This window comes from Rattus norvegicus, chromosome 13 (assembly GCF_036323735.1).
Source record: "Rattus norvegicus strain BN/NHsdMcwi chromosome 13, GRCr8, whole genome shotgun sequence".
Classification (NCBI taxonomy): Eukaryota; Metazoa; Chordata; class Mammalia; order Rodentia; family Muridae; genus Rattus; species Rattus norvegicus.
Window position 1 is genome coordinate 50,006,088 of NC_086031.1, and position 21,961 is coordinate 50,028,048.

The following is a 21,961-nucleotide window of genomic DNA, read 5'->3' on the forward strand; positions in this document are numbered from 1 at the left end:
ATGCACATCATAGGATGGGAAATCCAACCAAGATACACCTCAGTGGAATTCTTAGGAGTCTAGTGGTGTGGGCTGCAGAGATATTCCTTCTAAGATGAAAGATATGATATTGCACCTGGCCCCTCCCACCACCAAGAAAGAAGCATAACGTTTAGTGGGTCTATTTGGATTCTGGAGACAGCACATTCCTCACTAGGGTGTGTTACTCAGGCCCATTTACCAAGTGACTCCGAAAGCTGCTAGCTTTGTGTGGGGCCTGGAACAGGAGAAGGTTCTAACAGATCCAGGCTGCAGGCTGCTCTACCACTTGGACCACATGATCCAGCCGACCGGATGGTACTTGAGGTGTCGGTGGCAGATGGAGATGCTGTTGGGAGCCTCTGGAGGCCCCTGTAGGTGAATCACAGGAGAGACCTTTGGGATTTTGGAGCAAAGCTCTACCATCCTCTGCAGACAACTATTCTCCCCTTGACAAATGCTCTTGGCCTGCTATCGGGTCTTAGAGGGAACTGAACATTTGACCATAGGACACCAGGTTACCATGTGACCTGATCTGCCCATCATGAGCTGGGTGTTATCAGACCCTCCAAGTTGTAAAGTAGGACGTGCACAGCAGCAGTCTATTATCAAACGGAAGTGGTATATACGTGATTGGGCAGGTCCTGAAGGCACAAGCAAGGTACATGAAGAAGTTGCCCAAATGCCTGTGGTTTCTGCTCCTGTTACAATGCTGTCTGCTGCCAAGCATGCGCCTATAGCCTCATGGGTGTTCCCTGTGATCGGCTGACCGAGGAAGAGAAGACTAGGGCCTGGTTTACTGACGGCTCTGCACGTTATGCCAGCACCACCCGGAAGTGGACAGCTGCAGCATTACAACCCCTTTCCAGGACAACCCTGAGAGATACAGGTGAAGGGAAATCTTCACAGTGGTCAGAACATCGGGCAGTACCCATGGTATTGCAGTCTGTTTGGAAGAAGAAATGGCCAGACATATGATTGTTCACTGACTCATGGGCTGTAGCCAATGGATTGGCTGGATGGTCAGAGACTTGGAAAGATCATGATTGGAAAACTGGTGAGAAAGACGTTGGGGAAATATTGTGGATAGATCTCTCCAAATGGGCAAAATATGTAAAGACATTTGTGTCCTGTGTAAATGTTCACTGAAACGTGGCTTCGGCCAAGGAGGAGTTCAGGATGACCCATTCTGTAGACAGTCACCTCTTTCCCCAGCCATCCCTGCCATTGCTCAATGGGCATATGAACAAAGTGGCCATGATGGTGGGGATGGAGGTTTTGCTTGGGCTCAACGACACAGACTTCCACTCATCAAGGCCAACCGGGATACAGCTGCTGCTGAGTACCAGATCTGCCAGCCCCAGAGACCATCACTGAAACCCAGCTATGGCTCCATTCCTCGAGGTGACCAGCCAGTAACCTGGTGGCTGGTTAAACTATATTAGATCACTTCCTCCGTGGAAAGGACAACGTTTTGTTCTTACTGGAGTAGATATTTATTCTGGTTATGGATTTGTCTTACTTGCACATAATGCTTCTACCAAAACCACCATCCGTGGACTTACAGAATGGCTCATCCATAGCCATGGTATCCCACACAGTATTGCTTCTGACCAAAGAACCCATTTCACAGCCAGAGAAGTGTGACAGTAGGCCCATGATCGTGGAATCCATTGGTCTTACCATGTTCCCCATCATCCTCAAGCAGCTGGTCTGATAGAAAGGTGCAATGACCTTTTAAAGACATAGTTACAACACCAATTAGGTGGCAGCAGCATGGAGAGCTGGGGCAAAGGCCATATATGCTTTGAATCAGCCTCCGATATATGGTACAATTTCTCCCATAGCCAGGATCCATGTGTCCAAGAATCAAGGGAAGAAAGGGAATAGTTCCATTCACTATCACTCCTAGTGACCTTCTGGAATTTTTTTTTTCTTCCTGTCCCCACAACTCTAGGTTCTGCTGGCCTCCAGAAGGGGGAGTGCTCCTACCAGGAGCCACAACAAGCATTCCATTTAACTGGAAGCTCAGACTCCCCCTGGTCATTTTGGGCTTCTAATGCCTGTAAACCAACAGGCTAAGAAAGGAATAACAGTGTTAGGAGGGGTGATAGATCCAGATTACTGTGGGGAAATTGGATTGCCTCTCCACAATGGAGGTAAGAAGGATTATGTCTGGAGTGCAGGAGATCCCTTAGGATGTGCCTTAGCACTACCATGGCCTGTGATTAAAGTCAATGGGAAACTACAACAGTCTAATCCAAGCAGGATGACAAAGGACACAGACCCATCAGGAGTGAAGGTATGGGTCACTCCTCCAGGAAAAGAGCCAAGATCTGCTGGGGTGCTTGCAGAGGGTGGAGGAAGGTAGTTATAAATATCAGCTAAGGCCATGTGACCAGTTGCAGAAATGGGGATTATAAAGTAATATGAATGCTTTTTCTGTTTTATTTTAAGAACCCATTTGTCTTTCTCCCAATTTCTTTAACATCAGTTGGTATTTAAGTTGAGATACTAAAAGAATGTTCCCAAGGGACATTGCCCCACTGTAAATTTACAATTGGGTTGGCAATTGTAGGAGGAATAGTTATATCACGATCTTGTTATTGTTTCATGTGGACATGGGGTATTATTTGTGTCATGTTGACAAGGGGTGTGGGTGGTAGTGGCTATTCCTGGTTGTCAACTTGACCATATCTGGCATGAACTACAATCCAGACCTGGAAGGCTCACCTGTGATCCTGATCTTGAGGCTGGAAGATACAAGTTTCTGACCTGGATCTTGGCATGAAGGCCTTGAGGCAAAGTGGCTATGAATCCCAGGAAACTAAGGCAAGGAGATCTCTGAGTTCAAGGTCATCTGGGACAAAGCAGATCCAGGGGTTCACACCTTTAATCTGGGCCACACCTTCTGCTGGAGACATGTATAAGGACAAGCTCTCTCGTCTTTGCCTGCTTGCTTTGTGGGACTGAGCAGCTGCTAGGCTTTGGACTTCCATTCACAGATGCTGCTGACCATTGTTGGGGAGTTGGACTACCGACTGTAAGTCATCCACAAATTATATATATTTACTATATAGAGACTACCCATAAGTTCTGTGACTCTAGAGAACCCTGACTAATACGACCATTGTTTTTTGTTTTTTTGGGGTTTTTTTGGGGGGGGGGTGGTAATAAATATCAAGTCATACAAGAGCAGAGATGAGGCTAGCCTCCCCTCCCCCAATCAGCTTCAGTGTCTCATATAGTATCTGACACATTAGTGTTCAAATAATATGTTGGGGGAGGAAAACTCTTATGTGCCATATGATTATTCCTCCTTCCAGGAACCCCCATCCCATCAAAGCTGAAGGGACCCTTAGTTAAGGAAACTGGTACCCAGAGAAGGAGTGCGTGGATTCTAGGGTAACACAGGAGCTTAGTTTGATGCAGTGCTGAGGCCCAAGCTCAAGTGTCCTTACTGCCGTGGCTCCTGGACTCAGATGACTCCAGTTTCCTTCACTGCTGGTAAGAAGTTCACATCTGTCCCTCTGTAGCCTGTAACCTCCTCCTAGTCCCAGATGGGCCTAGTACACCTTGTTTTAATTTGCCAGGCTTTTAGAACCAGTGCAGGCTAATGAGGCACAGCCCCGTCCAGCCCCATGCCTATTACTAATTCTGTTTTGCCCTCTTCGGCGTAGTCTTTTGTGTGAAGGAATATAGACTAGGCCCTCGAGTTCCTTGTTAAAAAACAAAACAAAATTGTGGCTCTTTAAATAATATTTTCAGACTGTGAATACGCACAATGGTCCTTGATCTTGTTCTAAAATCATTACTATTGTTACTAGCTTCGTTTCTAAAATGCTTTCCTCGAAACAGGAAGATAGTATAAGGCTAGGAAAAACAAAGCACTCTGGGAAGAGTTGACAGGACCCACAGTGCTAGAGCTTCAGTTTTTTAGTCGGAAAGGCAGACATTCCCTTTTCTTGCTTAATCCTGGTAGAGAAATGCCCGCCTCTCCCTAGAGTGGGAGCCTCTGGGACCAAGAGAAGGTGGGTCTTGAAGTCTTGGCGACTAGCGAGGTTGGGTCGAGCGGCGGCTGAAGTAGCCAATAGATGCTGGAGGGGTGGAGCCTGCTGGTCTTTGGCGGCTGCGGCGGAGCTTGCAGGTTGGTGGACCGGCATTGGGGGAGGGGTGCGGGGTCGCAGGGACATTGGGGGTTCCCGACCACCCCAAATCCTTAGGCAGGGTGTGCAGTACTCTTGGCGGTCAGAACCCGGGCTTCTCGTTTGTCCTGAACGGCACTACCAGGGCGGTGGAAGCAGAGATGGCGGAGGGCGGTGGGAGGAGAGGTGAGGGTCGGAGCGGGGCCTGGTGACAGGATCTGGGGGCTCCCGGCGGCTGTATCCGCAGAAAACCCCCTCTGCTAGTGCACAGATAGCTTTTGAGAGCTGGACTTGGTAGGGAGAGAGGGAAAGGTTTAGAAGGCCCAGGAATCCTGGAACTCAGCCCCCTTCCCTCCTCCAGCAAAGCTGTAAAGGGGCCGAGGGTGCTGGCTCTGTTGTGACCACCTTCCCTTCTTCCGACTCCATGTTTCTTTTTATCTCCTAGGCGTCTAGTCTTGCTGGCTCAGCAAGCCCGATAAGCATGAAGCTGCTGTGTTTGGTGGCTGTGGTGGGGTGCTTGCTGGTACCCCCGGCTCAAGCCAACAAGGTGAGGGAAGTGGGCCAGCAGCACCAGGCCTTCTGGGCTGCCACCGAGGTAGCCTAAGCGCCGCCCTTACCCCTCCCCCAACCCAAGAACCCTAGTTAGGGTAGAGGGGTTGGGGGAGGACCCTACCTGGGACCAACTGCACGCCTTCCTCAGGGTGTAAGGAGCACAGGGTTCCGAGCATACCGCACAGATTTTCGACCAAACTAGCCCTAGGTGGAATTCTCAAGCAAAAAAGTTTTGTTTAGAGAAGTTACCCAAGTTCTCTGTAGCTTCCTTTGCCCTAAATAAAAACAGCTGTGGTCGACTCTCCTGCTCAATTTGATAATCAAATCATGTAACACTGTAAAATGCTCCGAGTGTAAAGGCATGCACAGATGGGAGCCTCGGCTTCAGGGCTAACCCAGCTGCACTGTGGACTCCAGAGGCCACGCTTACTCCTTCCGGGTAGGAGACCAGCAGCTAGACTTAGATGATGTATGTGGCTCAAGCTTTCGATTCTGACTCTCACTGAGGCATTGAAGTATCAGGGCTTGCTTCTTTGCTCTTCAAGGAATTCCTGACGGGAGCCTTCCCGTGGTAACAACTCAGTTTTCTTTATTCATTCCTTTCCCCCATTCTAACCTAGGGAGTAAGACAGAATTGAGGGGGCAGTGGGGGGATCTGGCCACTTAGCTTCTCAGACAGAAAATACACAGTTGTGGGCCCCAGGGTTGAAAAAGCCCATCTGTCAGTCACTTTGCTTGCTAGACACTGCAGCCCCCACTCCCCCACCCAACCCCTCAACCCCCCCCCCCCCAAAGCACACCACTTCATGGATGGCAGGCAGCCTTGGGTAACGCCTGTGCATTTGTTTGATACCAGAGAGGTTTCTATCTTGAGGACCCAGGGGAGGAACACTTCTCATAGAGCCAGTCCTTGATGAATTGAGGATGGGAAAATTCAAAAGCATGCATATAGTCCCCTTACAGAGCAAGAGCACTAGACTTTGCTAGCCTGTCTATAGACTCTGAACCCAGGCAGGATTCTTCCCTGCTGTTTCTTCTTTGTCTTTCCAGAGCTCTGAAGATATCCGGTGCAAATGCATCTGTCCCCCTTACAGAAACATCAGCGGGCACATTTACAACCAGAATGTGTCTCAGAAGGACTGGTAAGACACTGTAAATGGCTGGTCCCTGGCTCTGTCACCTGCCCGAAATTATCAATGCTTACTGGATTCCTTATTCTGGATATAAGTTACCCATTTCTGTGGGGAGCCTACAATTTTGTCCTTAACCATTTGTTAACAAAATTCCAGGTATCTTGAATTCCATCTGAGGAGGTTGGGTTTTGTTGTTTTGCTTTGAATTCAAGTCTCTATTGATTACATGTTGAATGGTAGAAGAGACAAGGCAGACGTCCGTACCGTGCACTTTTGCAAAGCCCTTTACCTGTGTGCTCTGTTAGTGTCTAGCAGCCTTCTAAGGTAAAAGGAGTAGATATTCTCCCCATTGTATCCAAAGACCTTATGCTATGTTCCTTATGTCTCTGGTCTTGAATTCACTTCTTAGTCCCTTACTTTAAAAAACAAAAACAAATAACACCACTGAATGACCAAGAATTCATTCAGGTAAGGAAAGCCAGTGAGGGAATGTATAAATACAGTGTTGTAGAAGGATTTGTTTAAAGAGCTAGAACTGTTCGGAAGAGAGAGAGAGACCTGGAGACATTCAGTGGATGTTCAAGACAGGGAGAGAGACCGTGGTGGAAGACAGAGGGGAAGGAGCATTTGGGATTGGAGCCAGGAAGGCTTGGGATGGTTTCATAGTGGAGAAGTAGAGCTGGTTGGTGGACGCTTCAGGACCTCAGTGTGGGTCAAAAGCCGTTTCCAGTGCTGGTAGAGGATGGGAAGACGTCAGAGTGCATACGGGTAAGGTCATGGCACTGGGTCAAGGCTGGCTGTTGCTACTTGTGCGTCAAGAATCATTAGGTGAGCTTTGAGGAGACACAGTCCTGGCACTCTCCTCCTGCCAAGATTTTGATTCAACAAATATGGTAATGGTGGAGGGGCAACCTTTGCTTGGCGTCCTTGGTGCTCACGGTGCCATTGATCCAGAGAACATTTGAGAGTTTTCAGGTTGGCTATTTTCAAACATCGGGGTAGCCATTTCCAAGAGGCATTCTATGTGGGTGCATAGACTCTCGAACCATCCTTCCTGGATCCAAGTCTGGCTGTGCGTTTGCATGTGTGAGTATGCGTGTGCGTGTGCGTGTGCGTGTGCGTGTGTGTGTGTGTGTGTGTGTGTGTTTGCCTATTAGCATGTAGTGCCTGCAGAGGCCAAAAGAGGGCTCTTGGATTGGATCCCTTGGAACAGAAGTTACAGAAGCTTGTGAGCTGCCATGTGGATGCTGGGAATCAAACCTGGGGACCTCTGGAAGAGCAGCCAGTGCTCTTAACCTCTGAGCCATCTCTCCAGCCCCACATTGATTTCCATATGAGTAAAATATGGTATACTTTGAGTGTGAGGTGTGTGTGCTTATGTGGATTTATACAGTACTTAGGATGATACTGTACATGTTGGCATATGTTAGCTGATATTATTAATAATAATATATTATCATCCTCCCTAGAGATTACATAATCAAATTATTGTATTGCCCTGGAAAGTGTGGCCTTCTCCTAAAGCACTAGTCTAATTCTTGTATTTCTACTGACCTGATGATGGTATCAAAATGATGGCGGTTTGGGAGAGACCCCAGTGGACCCCTGCTCATCAGCAAAGACACCACACACTGACCCCACTTCCTTCACACAGGCAGACTTGAGCAACACTCTCTGGGATCATAGTTATGACCTGAAAAACCCCAGCTTGGTTGCCCAGAGGATGGGATCCTGCCTAAAACTTCCAAGCTGTAGTTTCTCCCTTCCCTTTAGAAGCAGACTTGGGGGCTATCTGATGAGCAGTCTCACATTAAGAACCGTATGTCAGAGCAGTTCCTTCCCTTAAGGGTGTTGGGCAGAGACTGAAACTTGGCGGTAAAACCCCAGGATTCTAGGGCCTGACCACACTGACCTTGGCTGGGAGCCATCACGGATTTACTTGGTGAGATCGACATGGTCCTAGCATCTTAGTGCTAGGGCTAGAATTAGATCTCTTTGAGCCTTCAGGACCAGTGCCCCATGCTGCTGTTCAGATTGAGGCCGGCATCCAGTGTCATATTAATGGGTGACTGGTTTCTATCATCTAGTGTTGAAAGAATATAATCACATGCATGTAAAAAGGCCCCCTTGGTGGGTCTGTTGAGAAATGTCACTTAGACGAGTCCCGGGGTTGAGGTGTTAAAGTAGGATCCTTCCACAGACACAGTCTATCAGGGAAACACAGGCTGTATGAGGTATGAACCAGGAACTGAACTGGCTGAGAGGCCCTGCAGACCCTTCCTTATCACCGCCTACCTCCTACACAGTATTCAGTGCTACCCAAGGGGACACAGTTTGAAAGACACAACTCAAGCTTAGCTTCCATCATCAGTGAAAAGATGGAGGCCCCGAGAGGTCAAGCAAGTTACTAACGTTACAGACTCCATAGAAGAGCAGAGAAGTATACTTGACTTGTCTTTCTCCTTCGCTCTCTTCCCTCAGTGTTTCCTGCCCAGTCCCCAAAAGGTAAATGGAAGTGCGTAGGGTTTCCGTGACTCCCAGGAGAGCCAGAAAGGACAGAAATATTTCACCTTCTTACTGCTGTTCCGTTTGCAGCCTATTTTCCTAGGTAGCAGGGTCCCAAGTTGAAGAACTAAAGATGGTTTCCTAATACTACACCTTGGGTTTCCAGAGCATCCACAGATCCTACTGTAGCTATGGAGTAACCTTTCTGATCCAGAGCTCTGTATGGCTCAGGAAAGGGAGACCTCTGCTCCCTGGAGGCTTAGTTTGTTGGAGAAGGGAAGGCTGCATTCACTCTGCACAGGAATGGTGAGAGATTGATTTCGTTTTACGTTTTAGAGACAGTTTCACATAGTTCAGGACAGCCTTGAACTCAAGATCCCCTTGCCCTAGTTCCCGGTGCATGGGGATTACAGGTGTACGCCACCGCGTCTGGCTCACGGTGACCAGTAGAAACTAGCCTTGTTTGTGAGTGATTTCCGGGTCATGGATGCCCTGAAGCACACAGCACGGAGACCCCTGTTCCTGGCGCAGAGGATAGAGTCTCACACCTGTTTCCCAGAGGTGGAACCAGGATCACCAGAGGATTAGATAACAGATGGGTGCCACACGCTAGACTCAAGGAGCACGGAGTCCTTTGAAGGACTTCCACTCTTGTTTCAGTGCATGGTCTTGCATATCCTTGGTGCCGCTGCCAAAACCCCAGCCTGCTGACAGCTTGGAATAGCAGGCCTGATTGTACTCAGGGAGTCATGCTTGCCTTTTAAAGTGACCTACATCTCCATGTGTCAACCACAGTGTCTCACAAGGTGGGACAGGGGCAGGCTTCAGTCAGGGAAGGCGGGCTGTATGCTATAACACGACGCCTGCCTGCTTCACCAATTTGAGCCTCTGAGTAGCTTATAGAAAATAAGAAGAATCCTGGGGATAGTGCTTTTTCTATGGGGTCTTTTGGTTGGAAACCTAACGATCTAAGGAAGTTTGGGAATGAGACCTAATTGCACAGCTAGACTCAAGCTGGACTGAGTCAGCCACTGGTGGTAGCCAAAACCTCACAGATGTAGTGAAGCTGCCATTTTTTGCTGTTCTGGGCTTGCTCCCTTCATTTTGATGGAGAATGTGCCCACGTTGCTCAGGGGCACTGCTGGTGACAGTGAGCAGTGGAGGCTCACTCTCGGCTTCTGATCTAGTTGGCAGTCACCCACTGAGCCCTGGTCAGCACCATGCTCGGCCCAAGGGATATAGACACATGCAAGATATAACTTGTGCTTTCATGGGACTTCACATCTACTGGGTAGAAGAGTACAAATCAAGGATTAAGAGCTGTGGGGTGGGGATGAGGCAGGGGATGGGTATGTGACTGGGTGTTCAGACCTTAGGACTGAAGCATTCAACTGGAGAGGGCAGGGTAGGCAGATTGGGCTGCCGTAGGGTAGGGCCAGAGGTGGACCATGAAGACCCAATGGGATAATTGGTTTGCCTGGGTATTGGAGGAGCTGTGGAGGCACTGGTTGGTTTCCCAAACTAGAGGTAAAGGGGCTAGGAAAAGACATAAACATTTGCTTGAGAAAGATCATGAGAGATCCAGCTGAGAAGTGCCAAGGAATATAGAAGGTGGATTCCGGACATTTTAGGTTCCCTAAGAAGGACAGTCCTGGGTATTTGGTAGATTTTTAGGTCACTCCCATCTCAGAAGGACAGATCCCTCAGCTGGTGCACAGGACTGATGACTGGGGTCAAAGTGCATGGATGTGGAGATTATGGCTCCGGCAGGGGGCGGTTAGGCGGTGAGCAAAGCTGTCAATGGGCCTGAAGAGTTCAGTTACAATAGGCTGGAAGGCTGATGGGACATTTGGATTGGAGACTCACGAGTTGGGTGCAACCTGCAGGAACCGATGAAGCCACCGGGAAGAGGAACAGCACAAGAGGAGAAGGCAGCTGAGGACAGGGCTTTAGGACCATTGATGAGTTTTGTACTGGCACAGAAATAAATGGGACCATGGCCAGGAAGGGGGCTGTTGGCTGGGAAAGCCCTCCCTGGGAGCTCCTACCTATGGGCTTGCCCCTTCAGCATCCTGCTAGTTGCCCCTGGAGCTCCAGGTCTGGGACCTTGGTCAGCCCTGTCTGTTTGTGTTGCAGCAACTGCCTGCATGTGGTGGAGCCCATGCCGGTGCCTGGCCATGATGTGGAAGCCTACTGCCTGCTCTGTGAGTGTAGGTATGAGGAGCGCAGCACCACAACCATCAAGGTACCGTGGCGGGTTTGGGGGCAGCATACGTGTGTCTCACGCCATGATTTCTGTTCTCCTTTTAACATCCCAAGGCCTAAAGCCGATAAGGGACCTGGTTTCCACCTTTTGGGTGGGGTGGGTGGGGTTTCTGACATCGCCGCAGGGCTCCTGAGCAGTGAGGGAGCTTTTACAACTGCTCGAGACTCCGTTTTCCCTCCAGAGCATCAGTTCTCAACCATCCTAATGCTGTAACCTCCTTAATACAGCTCCTCCTGTTGTGGTGAGCATCCCCCTCCCCAACATAAAATTATTTCACTGATGCTTCTGTAATTTCACTACTAATGTAAATACCTGATGTTCAGGATATCTGATATGTGACCCCTCCAAGGGCATCATGACTCACAGGTTGAGAACTGTGGCTCTAGAGAGAGGGCAGTGAGTACATCTCCTCAGGGTGCCTGACTGTCAGGATGCAGTGCGCGATATGAGTAGAGGTAGACTCCAAGGGAGCATGCGGGTTACCCTCCTTGGAGAAAGCCTCCGTGGCCGCACAAGGTATTGGACATTAAACTCCGGGTCTTTTCCTTTTCCCTAAACCTCGTCCATGTTAACCATCCGGACGAACCGAAGACAGAAGTAATAGATATGACCCGCTCTGGATATGGAGAAGGGTGCTACAAGGCCCTTGTCCATCCTTCTGTCCTAAGGCAGGCCTCAGACCTGTCTTGAGGCTGTGAAGCCAGCCATCCTCTGATAAGCAGAGAAATAGCGTCAGAAAATAATTCACCTGAGTTTAAAGATATCAAATTGGTCTTGGGCTCCTGCCTTTGAGGCATGTTTAGAGGGGAGCTAGTCTTCACACTGTTCCTCCTACCTGCCCTAGGGAGCTGTGGCCCTCTCTGGACTGTAACTCCATGTATTTACCCTATTTATGTGGAAAATGGCTGTCTGTTTCCCCCAGCCCTGTCAGGTTGTGAAGGTTGCCCTCTGTTCACCTTCCTGCCTGGGGGCAGCCTCTCTGGAACCTCTCCTGACTGGTGCTGAACTTCCTTCATAGGGCCTACCCTCTAGAGACCGTCTAGAGGCCCAAGACCTTCAGTTCAGAGTCCAGAGTCACCTCTTCCCTGTGTGGAAGGGAAGGTGCTCCCAGCATAGGGACTGCATCAGCACAAGCTCCGAATCCCTCTTAGTTTGCTCTACCCAGGAGGCCCAAGTGTGAGTGTAGCCTCCTTGCCCCATGTCGGTGTGGGCAACAGTTCTGAACGTGAACTGCTGCTGCCTCAGTTCAGGAGGAAGTGGGCCCAGCTGGGCTTGGCGTTTAACAGAGAATCAAGGTTAAAAGTCTTGAGGTTCTCTATTTTCTATGTGTATACATGTCCGGGTGGAGGCTGGGGTGAACTTCGAGTGTTTTCCTCAGTTGCTTTCTGCTGTGTCTTTTGAGGCAGACCTGGAGCTTACCAATTCAGCCGTTAGCCGGCTAGGAAGGCCCTGTGTCCACTCCACAGCACTGAGCGTACTAGCTCGCACCATCACATCTGCAATTTTTTTTTTTGAATGTGGGTTCTGGGAAGTTTAAATTGTAGCCTCATGCATGTAAGCAATCACTTCACTGACTGAGCCATCTTCTTGGCCCCCAATGTTGGTTGGTTGGTTGGTTTTTGAACCCCTTTTTACAGTCAGGGCCACTGCTGGGTCAGAAGCCAGCAATGGTTAGGCATTTGAGGTGTGGCCAGCAAAGCCAGGTCCACGTTTCGTCTCTGCCATTTTTATCAACCAGCCTTGGGTTCCAGTATGGTAATCACAGCCCATCTGGGCCATTTCAGGCAGAGAGGAGGTGCTTCTGTGGTCTTAGTAATTGAGGGATTAGTGACACGATAGAGAGACCTGAATGTCACATAGGGGCCACCCAAGAAGCCTCTAGTATCCACACTTCACACTGAATTAGTCTTATTTTTTTAAAATAATCCTGTTTTTTTTTTCTTAAGATTTATTTTTATTTTATATATGTGAGTACACTGTCACTGTCTTCAGACACACCAGAAGAGGGTATCGGATCCCTTTACAGATGGTCGTGAGCCACCACGTGGTTGCTGGGATTTGAACTCGGGACCCCTGGGAGAGCAGCCGGTGCTCTAACCACTGAGCCATCTCTCCTGCCCTGAATTAATTAGTCTTATTGAATCTGCCCTTTACACTTTTGTCAATTAGATTCATTTGGTCTGTGGTAGGGGTATGTGTCACAGCACACATTTGGAGATCACATAGAACGACTTATGAGAGTCAGTCCTCTCCACCATGTAGGTCCACCCGGTCATCAAACTTGGTGGCAGGCACCTTAATCTGCTGAGCCATCTTGCTGGCCTGCATCTGTCCTTCCCAGATGACACGATTTCTCTAGCTTAGGAGACTTCATATGTGGAAGATGAGTGAAGTGGTCATCGTCCCTCCCTCAGCCCTCAGGACGCAGCCTCTTGCTTTCCTCCCATGCATATTGTGCTAAGCGTGGACCAGCACACCCTCTCAGGACACAGGCCGCCGCCTCCCATCCTGCACCCACAGCGAGCCCAGCCTGGATTCCCAGGCTTACTCTTTTTGGTCTCTGTTCCTGGCCTCCTCAGCTGCTCCTCCCTGCCCTGACCTAGTTTCTCACGAATCTCTGTTCTTTGATATAGGCTCTTGTATAGTATAGCCGGATGACCCCTGCCTCTCACGTCACCTCAGAGTCTCTCAGCTCCCTAGCAGCAAGCTGTTGCTTCTGAAATCTTGGTGCCTACTGGAATGTCCCTTGTCACTGAACCATCTCGGAGCAGCACAGAGCCTGTGGCGTGGATCACTCCTCCTTCCATCCAGGCCCACACCACCTCCTAGTACCAGTCTCTGTTGATGGTCACTGGCAGCCAGGGTGGATATAAGACTAGAAACGGGTCTAATCTGGATGCTGGGTCTCTGAACAAGGGCTGATGTCTTCCGTAGGTCATTATCGTCATCTACCTGTCTGTGGTAGGGGCCCTCTTACTCTACATGGCCTTCCTGATGCTGGTGGACCCTCTCATCCGAAAGCCGGATGCCTATACTGAGCAGCTGCACAATGAAGAAGAGAATGAGGTAACCTTGGCTCCCTGGGCCAAACCCTAAAGCAGAGGTGCCCCTCCTCCCCGCCCCTGTCATCTTCACGTTGCTTTTCCCTGTCCATTTTCTCATACTTCACCAAGGTACAGCAGCACTTACCCTTTGCCCCCTCCATATGCAGTAGGCGGTGGCCCTGAGCGTCCCTGACACCTGGCACCAGGCAGCCTCAGTGCATGGCGTTACTAGGCTGGAGTTGAGTCAGGGTAGAGAAGGGCGATTCACCCAGGGCCTGCTGCACATAGGGACACATATGCTGCCTGCTCAGATTGGGGTCTAGTATACGGAGGACTCGGAGGCAGTGGGTTCCTTTGTACAAGCATCTGTCAAGCGCTTGCTCAATACAAAGCTTGGCCGTGGGAGATTGGTAGCAGGGGAGGACCTCATAGGCCAGAGGGCTTAGGCAGGTGGTGACCAGTGTGTTCAAATGAAGGATTTGGATTTCTTAGGATAGAATAGGATAGGAGTGGTGGCAAGTAGAGCTGCCCAGGGAGTCCAGTCAGATTAATGAAGGCCTTGAATGTCAGACTAAAGAATTCTACTTCATATGCCAGAACAGATAGGAAACACTATACCAGGCAGCTGTCTGAGGGACATCGTCCCTGCAGCCTCACTACGGAAGATACTACTGTCTGTCTGTGAGCAGAGTGGGAATTTGGTACAGGAAGCCAGGCGTGTCCAGATGAACACATGGTAGCAGTGTGCCTCAGCCACGGCCAACTGGTACCTGGGAGATTTCACTGAAGAAACCAGAAGATGGCTACCTTAAAGAAGAGAAAAACCATGGACCACGCCAGCAGCCTTCTGATGTTTATAGAGGAGAGCTTGGCTGGGGGACAGAAGGGCCCACCCACAGGTTGCAGTGGGAGATTTAGCAGAACTGTGCAGGCGTGTTCTTACAGTTTGATGATGAAGAGGAGGGCTTCCTTTTAATCTAGTGAGTTGTAGGTCGCTGGAGGTGACCAGGCCCAGGCCAACCGCCCAAGGCAATTACAGTTTGAGGGGTTTTAAAGTTCTACACTAGAGACAAAGGAAAACTCAAATCCAAGGGAGGACCCTGACACTTGGGGTCTGTGTGGAGCTTCTCAAGTGCTGGGGTCTGGGCCAGCCAAACAGTGAGGATAAGGACAGGCAGGCAGGCACTGGGAGCCTGCACCCCAGTCAGCCTCCTGCTGGCATGGATTTGGCCAAAGGGGGAGCAGAGGTGACGAGCCTCACCTCCCCTGGAGATGGGACGAGGGAGGAGGTGGCCCTGGCAGTTGGGTGGTCTTGCTTGAGAGGAAAGCTCGCTCATCTACCCAGTTATTAATGTGGAGTAATCGCAGGTCTGATAGGAGAGGGGGGATCACTAATAAACACGGGCGATTAGGGGTGAGGTGGTAATTGCAGTCCTGGCCGGGGGAATAATTGAGAGATGCAGCCGATGATTACATAGCTCGAGCCATGATTCCCGAGGAATGCATGGCTCTTGGGCATGGCCTTGCCGTGTCTCCTGCCATCCCATCCTAGGTGTGGAGCCAGGGGAAGGGTGGCTTGCCGTCTCTACGTCTGAGCCTGGGCCTCTCTTCCTACCGAGCATGTGGGGTCAGAGGAGGCTCTCCCTGCCTGCGGCTTCCCTGCAGTACTGCTGTCTGACCATATAAGGGGTTGCAGCCGGCAGCACTGGCAGATTTAAGTCAGAGCTTATGAGCTCATCCCCCGTCTGGAGAGGACAGGTAGCAGGACACTGCCCATCTCCCACCCAAGGTTTCTAGGGGTCGTAAAGTGACGTATTTAGTTTCTCGGAGACTCTGATCTGAAGTCAGCTTGCTCTGCACGGTCCCAAGCTCCAGGGTTGGGAGTGGTGGGGGATGGAGGGGCAGGAAGAGTCTCATCCAGTACCCTCAGAGTGGGCCAGAAAACACTGTGCTCTCATTACATGGCCTTCTCTGCTCCGTCCCCTGGCTTCCGGTGGTTCTGCATGGGGTCCAGGCGTAGGTGCCTGGCTCACAGCTCCCATTCTCTCCTGCTGTGTTCTGAATCCTGCAGGCGGGACTGTGCGGGGAGATTTACTAAGACCTTTGGCCTGTGCACAGGCTTCAGCCCCATGACAGCCGAAGCTAGATGACTGGGCCAGATGACTTTGAGGGGTGACAGTCTTTGGGGAATGGGGTTACTTTGGGAAAAATCATCTTTAAGGCCCTAAAAGAGGACTTTTTAATCTATTTATTATATCCAGTGTTCTGCCTGCATACATATATGCCTGTGCACCAGAAGAGGGCGCCAAAATCCCACTACAGATGGTTGTGAGCCACCATGTGGTTACTGGGAATTGAACTCAGGACCTCTGGAAGAGCAGTCAGTGCTCTTAACCCCTGAGCCATCTCTCCAAATGTCCCCAGGATGACATTTTTAGTAAAAGAGGTCCCTGTGTCAGGGAAGGCTTCCTAGCAGAGGGGGACTTTGATTGCAGCTCTGAGGGCTGATGGGAGAGAGTAAGCACTGTACCTCGTCAGCGGAAGCCGGAATGGCCTTCTTACAGGGCCTGAGACTGGAGTGGTGAGGGACAGACTGTTGCCCCCACAATCAGCCCCAAGAAGGTTTCCACAGCTGCCTTCTAAGTGGCTGTGAAGCCATGGCCTCTAGGCTGAATAGAGGCCTGGGCAGTGTTTGCCTAAGGAGAGACCTCCCCTGACCTAAAGAAACTTAACTTTCAGCTCAAAAAGGGAAAGTTGGCGTAAGCCTTAGGACTTCCTTGAGATGTCACGTGAGCCTATACCGCCAATGACCTCAGAAAGAACAGTGTCTGGTCCTCAGGGACTCCCCTTTCCCACACCCAGGAGCCTGGGGCCCAGGTAGAAGTGAAATTTGATAGCCAGTGTTTGTTAGGTTTGAGGGTCTCCTGGGCTCCATCACCCCAAGTCTTGTAGGTAGGAGCTCTCCTGCCAGGGGCCAGGGGCCTCTGGCAAAGAAAGGGAGGTTCCCCCCCACAGCGCAGCCCAGTCCACAGAGGGAGATGAAAGCCTGTCGTGCTCGTGCTCCCTTTGAAAACGCTGGCAGAGCCTCAGTGGGCCTGGCTGCTGGGCGCTGCCTCCCTGGATTCCAGTGGCATTAGACCTAATCCCCAGGCTCAGACGCCCTTTGAAAGGAGGAAGCCAGCATGTTTGTGGGGACAGAAACGGCAACAGAGCTGTTTCAGATGTACAGAGCTGGCCCCCTTTGAAGAGGGAGAAATGAGGGTTTCTCCTGAGGCTCTTGCTGTCTCTGCCACTCGCCCCAAGCTCTGACAGGGTCTTCAAAGTTCTTACCCCAGTGGGGGCAGTGCATAGAGTTAGTTCTGAGACTCCTGTGGAGGACGGTGCACAAGGAAACCAAAAGAGCTAAGGGTGATGGGAACTAAGGGCATGGAGGGCCAGCAGAAAAGAATACTAACATCTCTGAAGAATGGCCGCCCTTCCTGTCTGTGCGTGGATGGCCATATGTGCTAAGAAACCTGGGTGCTCTGGGGCTTGGAAAACACTGCTCCACACTGTTCAGATGGCCTCCTAACCCTGATAATAGAATAGAAAGATGTGCTGTTCCACAGATAATTCTAGAACATCTGGGACTGGACTGCACAGTCCTTGAGAGTGGTCCTGGTTGGGGTCCCAGCTCTGCCACTCACTGCCTTGCCACTGATCTTAGGGTATGGTTTTCTAAGCCTGGAATAGACAGAGTAGCTCTTGCCTGAGGGCTGCTGTTGGGATCGTGCACTAAAGGCTTTTGCAGGCACTGGGATGCTCTTTCCTAGAGAGGTGGGCCTCTGGCCACAAGTAACCTGTAGTAACTCTGGGGTGAGTCGAGCCTGCTTCTCTGGTCATCCAAATGATTTCCTCTTGGGAAAAATCAAGCCAAAGACAGAAGCAACTGAGTCCTAAGATCTGGGGTGTGAGCAAGTTCAAATGTGGTCCCATGAAGCTGGGTGACCTTGGTTTGCAAGGCAATTTCTCCCTCAGAATCTAAGTTTCATTGTGCTCAAGATGGAGGGGATATTACCCATTTTCCACAGGAACCTGTGAATACGCCTGTTAAGTGCCTGGGGAAGATCCTGGGGTAAAGTGGTGTATGCTTGTCAGGGTGACATTGGTCTGGTTACCTGGGGAGCCATCTATATTCAGCCTCCATTGTGAGAGGGGCTTCATCCACCCCCTGCCCTAACTATCCCCTGCCTCCCTGCATTCCTCAGCCCCAGCCCTGATGGGAGAAGAGGGGTTAAAGGAAATGACTTTCCTTGCTGCCCCACTCCCATCCCCATTCCCCTGCCAACTCCAGTGCTGAGCAGGCAATCATGAGGGTCTTCTTGGGAATAGATGTGGGTGGCTACTCTAATACCTTTTAATCAGACCATTAGCCGTGGGGACGTAGAAGCTCTCGAGAGCAGCGCTTTCCCACTTGAGAGCTGTTTGATGAGACTTCATCTGAGCGCTCCCAAGTGGAGCTGTAGTAATGTGGAGTTACAACACATTCCCTTAATGCTCTGCCCTGGCTCTGTCAGTCCCCATTTCCTCACACACCCTAAGAGCAGAGCTCACCCTCTCACCCACTCCAGCATGTCCCAGATGACCACAGGCCTGCCCTCCCTGGTTACACCCTAGCATTTATTAGCCAGAACCCTCCCGGGCAACACTGTACCTAGAAGGGAGGGGAACAGGAGTGTGGAAGAGAGAAGCCCTCGAGCCCCCAAAGCTGGACCGGGGTCCTGGTGGGACAGCTGTTACCCAGGCAGGCAGATCTTTGGTGCCCACCCCAAACCCCACAGTCACACTAAGAGTAGTCTGAGCCGAGCTGCAGTCTTCGCCTGCGCAACTTAGGCAGCACAGCCAGTCTGGGGAGGAGCAGAGTGAGGTGGTGGTGTAGGCCAGGATGACTACTGAGAGGCATCTCCCCTGACAGTAGTCTGCCTGCCTTGCCCCCTTCTCTGCTTCAGTGGATTCCCAAACCAGCATTCGAGACTCCTTGTGTTGACCTTGAATGCTTCCTATCTCCAGAAGCTGACAGAGTCTCTGTACTTGTTGTGTCCTTGAGAACACCTCAGTCTCCATCCTGTGTTAGAGAGATTGGTTCTAACCCACCTAAGACCATGTGGGAGTCAAAGCTGGGTGTTTTAGAGCGAGCACCACTGTGCTGAACTCCCAGGGAGAAGACCACTTGAGTGCCAGGCCACTTAACACATGGGTCCCCCTGACAAACACATCTAGTAGTCACACTGTGCACTCAAGCACATTAGATCACTAAAGGAGTATTGTGAGATGTGACTAGGATTTTTGTACCGGTTTGCTTTTTCAGTTTGGTCATGTTGCTAGAAATCATCCCTACAGCCACATGCATGATTAGCTAGTGCTTTATTTACTAGAGACCCAGGCCTAGCTCTTTAAACACGGTCTATCCTGAGACAGCATGCCACTAAGTGGTTCCTGCTGGCCTTGAACTTGCTGTCCTTCTATTTCTATTTTCTGGGTAGTTTGGATTATGGGCCTGGGCCTCACCTGCTGCCAATGATGCCCCACTCAAGAGTCTTGAGCGTGGGCTCCTAGGGGACCATCTGTAAGTCACCTTAGAAACAAGTGAGCTCTAGACGAACTGAACTGCCCAGCACTGTGCTCCAAGGGTAAGACTGCTGCAGCCCTTTGCATCCCGCCGCCTCTCTGCGCGGCCAGCCTGTCTGTACCTTCCCGCTCTGCCCTTCTCTCCACCCTGGCAGCTGTGCAGTGACAGAAGCCATGCCAGCTCGGGGCATTAGAAGCCAAGTTGCATTTACTGGGCGGCTCTGGGCTTAGAGGGTTGCGCTAATCCTTTAAGAGATGTGTGGCAGGAGATGAGAGGCGGGGAGAGCAAGGGAGGAAATCCCCGTGGGCTGTGGGCCTGGCCCTCGGCTCTAATTCTCCCCCAAAGATCAGCTCCGGGTCCTGCAGGAAATGCACGGGCTCTGGAGCTTCAGAGGCAGAGGAGTGATAATTAAGAGAAGACTGACGACAGAAGTGAAGTGGGTCTGAGAGCAAAGGGGAAGGGGGACAAGGAAACCGGGAGAGGGAGAGAGTGCACAGAGCTGCGGAGCAGGGGGCTGACCAACCTCACAGCAGGCCCTGGAATGGGAATGCTAGGGTCGAACCCTAGACTGCCACCCTCCTGGACTCTGAAGGATGTCCCATCTCTTTGTTTTTAGGAGAAGCAAACTCTGCACGCATGGGCGGGCGTGCGTGCGTGCGTGCGTGCGTGCGTGCGTGCGTGCGTGCGTGCGTGCGTGTGTGCGTGCGTGCTTTCACCTACCCTCTCCAAGAGACGCTATCGCTGTGATCTGTGCTGACTCCTTTAAAGGCCCCATAGCCAGACCCTGGTCCTGGCCTTCTTGTCCCCAGTAGGACAGAGAGGAGGCGTGCAAACAAGTACCTGCCCTGTGCATTTGGGTACATAGTTCTTGGCCAATGTACACGAGGTCTTGAAGCCAATACTCAGTCCTTCTCCTGAGACTTAGGAGTGGACCCATGGTGGGACCTAGACCTGAGACAGCTCTACTGGAGTAACTAGGGCCCCAGAAATGTTCCTGACTCTTAATGACACTAAGGCTTTCTGGCTAGGCACACTGCTGAGGTCTTCAGACGACAAGGCAGAGCCCTCCTGGAGCGCAGAGCCCTCCTGGAGCCCACAGCCCTTGGGGAATTCGGACTTCAGAAGTGCTCACGGGACACTTGGTTCCACGCCAGACATTAAAGATCCAGAGCCCCGACCCATCCGTCCTCGTTTCCGATCATTTCCTTTCTCTTCCAATGCAGGATGCCCGCTCCATGGCTGCCGCCGCCGCATCCATTGGAGGACCCCGAGCAAACACCGTCCTGGAGCGGGTGGAAGGCGCTCAGCAGCGATGGAAGCTACAGGTGCAGGAGCAGCGGAAGACGGTCTTCGATCGACACAAGATGCTCAGTTAGATGATTGCCATGGCAGTGTCAGGGACCCAGACCTCGGCTACCAGCTTCTGGGGCAGTCTTCCCTGGGTCTTCCCTTCAAATGCCCGTGGCATTTGTCCTTCTCCCTCTCTCTAGAAATGTACTCGACTGTTATAACTAGGGAGTGGGATTGGGTCTTTGGTCTCTAGTGTCTCTGTAGGTCTCTGGGGTAGAAGGGAGGGAAAGGAAGGCAGAAGAGAACAGAGATGGTTGAGACGGCCACACAATTGGTGAAATTCCTCCCTCCTGTCCTCGCCGTTCCTCACAGCTCCACATCTTAAGGATGTTTATAGCTCTTTGGGAGACGGAGCTGTGCCGTCAATAGCTCGGTGGGTGCGACGAAAGTGTGACCCAGCCCTCAGCCTGTGCTCTACGATGCCGTGGCCCCCATTCCCACTTTTCCAGTGCCAATACTTTAGCTTGGCCTGGCCCCAGCCTCAGGAACTGTTATGGTGCCACTGAGCCCATGGTCATCTCCAGAGTCCACCTGGAAGCCTGCTTCCCTCTCGGCTCCTGGTCCACCCGTGCATGGCAGTGCCCATGCATGCTGGCATACTTAGCAGCTGTCACCTAACCCCCATCCCAGGAGGCCGTGGGGCCTCCCACCTCTCCCCAGTGACTGCAGCTACTGAGCCCTCAAGTTGGACCATAGGACACAAGGCTGTCAGGGGACCCGAGTACCATGACTCCTGTCCTTGGATGACCTCTTGTCCCTGAATTTCATTGTACCATGCATGGAGAGAAATGTTTGTCTTTCTGTTGTCTGTACATCAAAGAAGCCATTAAATTGTTTTATTTCTCAAATGCTCTAGATCTCAAGGGAGATGGGGAACCATGAGAAAGTGTTCTGCAAGTGGTCTGGTTAGGCGCGCTGTCCCATATGGGGGGACAACACGTTGTCCTAGGTGGACTCAGATGTAGGCAGAGCTTTGCAAAGCCAGAGTGGACTCTTGCCACCTGCGGAGGAAGGAGGCACAGTAGGGCGCTGCCTGTGTGTGCGCACCTCACAAGGAGACGGTAGGAGTCGTGTTTACCTCACCTTTGAACTGCAGAGTGGCCACCTGATATCACCCATACCCTCTAGGACCATTAAATGGTATTCCTTACAAAATGTCCCATGCAGAACCCAGATAGAGGAAGAATGAAGAGGGTAGGCAAGAAAAATGTGCCCTAAAATAGTCAGAAGCTTCCAGAGTGGCCGCTTAGCAGAGTCCAGCCCTGCCTCAGCTCAGGCCTACATGTGGATGATGGGGGCACATAGGAAGTGCCTGTAAAGAGCTGTGTATTGAATCACAG

At 51.1% G+C, this 21,961-nt stretch overlaps 1 protein-coding gene across 3 annotated transcripts; it reads left to right on the forward strand.

The window, feature by feature from the left end:
* The first annotated feature begins 2,741 nt into the window (after positions 1-2,741).
* On the forward strand, positions 2,742-21,469 carry Tmem9 (transmembrane protein 9). 3 transcript variants are annotated; one of them, XM_063272090.1, is made up of 8 exons: positions 2,742-3,061; positions 3,345-3,525; positions 4,001-4,165; positions 4,609-4,710; positions 5,766-5,857; positions 10,490-10,598; positions 13,554-13,685; positions 20,495-21,469. In XM_063272090.1, exons 4-8 carry the CDS (start codon positions 4,645-4,647, stop codon positions 20,645-20,647), a joined length of 552 nt encoding a protein of 183 aa, XP_063128160.1. In that variant the 5' UTR covers positions 2,742-3,061; positions 3,345-3,525; positions 4,001-4,165; positions 4,609-4,644; the 3' UTR covers positions 20,648-21,469. The 3 variants fall into 3 exon arrangements, with proteins under 3 accessions (XP_063128160.1, NP_001099423.2, NP_001264192.1); NM_001105953.2 differs by lacking the exons at positions 2,742-3,061; positions 3,345-3,525 and having other exon boundaries at positions 4,124-4,165; NM_001277263.1 differs by lacking the exons at positions 2,742-3,061; positions 3,345-3,525; positions 4,001-4,165 and adding an exon at positions 4,231-4,349.
* Positions 21,470-21,961: the final 492 nt, after the last annotated feature.

Excerpts from the sequence above, each read along its gene's own strand:
- Tmem9 (XM_063272090.1), top strand. The coding sequence starts at position 4,645 with ATGAAGCTGCTGTGTTTGGTGGCTGTGGTGGGGTGCTTGCTGGTACCC. Across the intron at positions 5,858-10,489 it reads AATGTGTCTCAGAAGGACTG|CAACTGCCTGCATGTGGTGG; the intron begins GTAAGACACTGT and ends TTTGTGTTGCAG. Across the intron at positions 10,599-13,553 it reads GCAGCACCACAACCATCAAG|GTCATTATCGTCATCTACCT; the intron begins GTACCGTGGCGG and ends TGTCTTCCGTAG.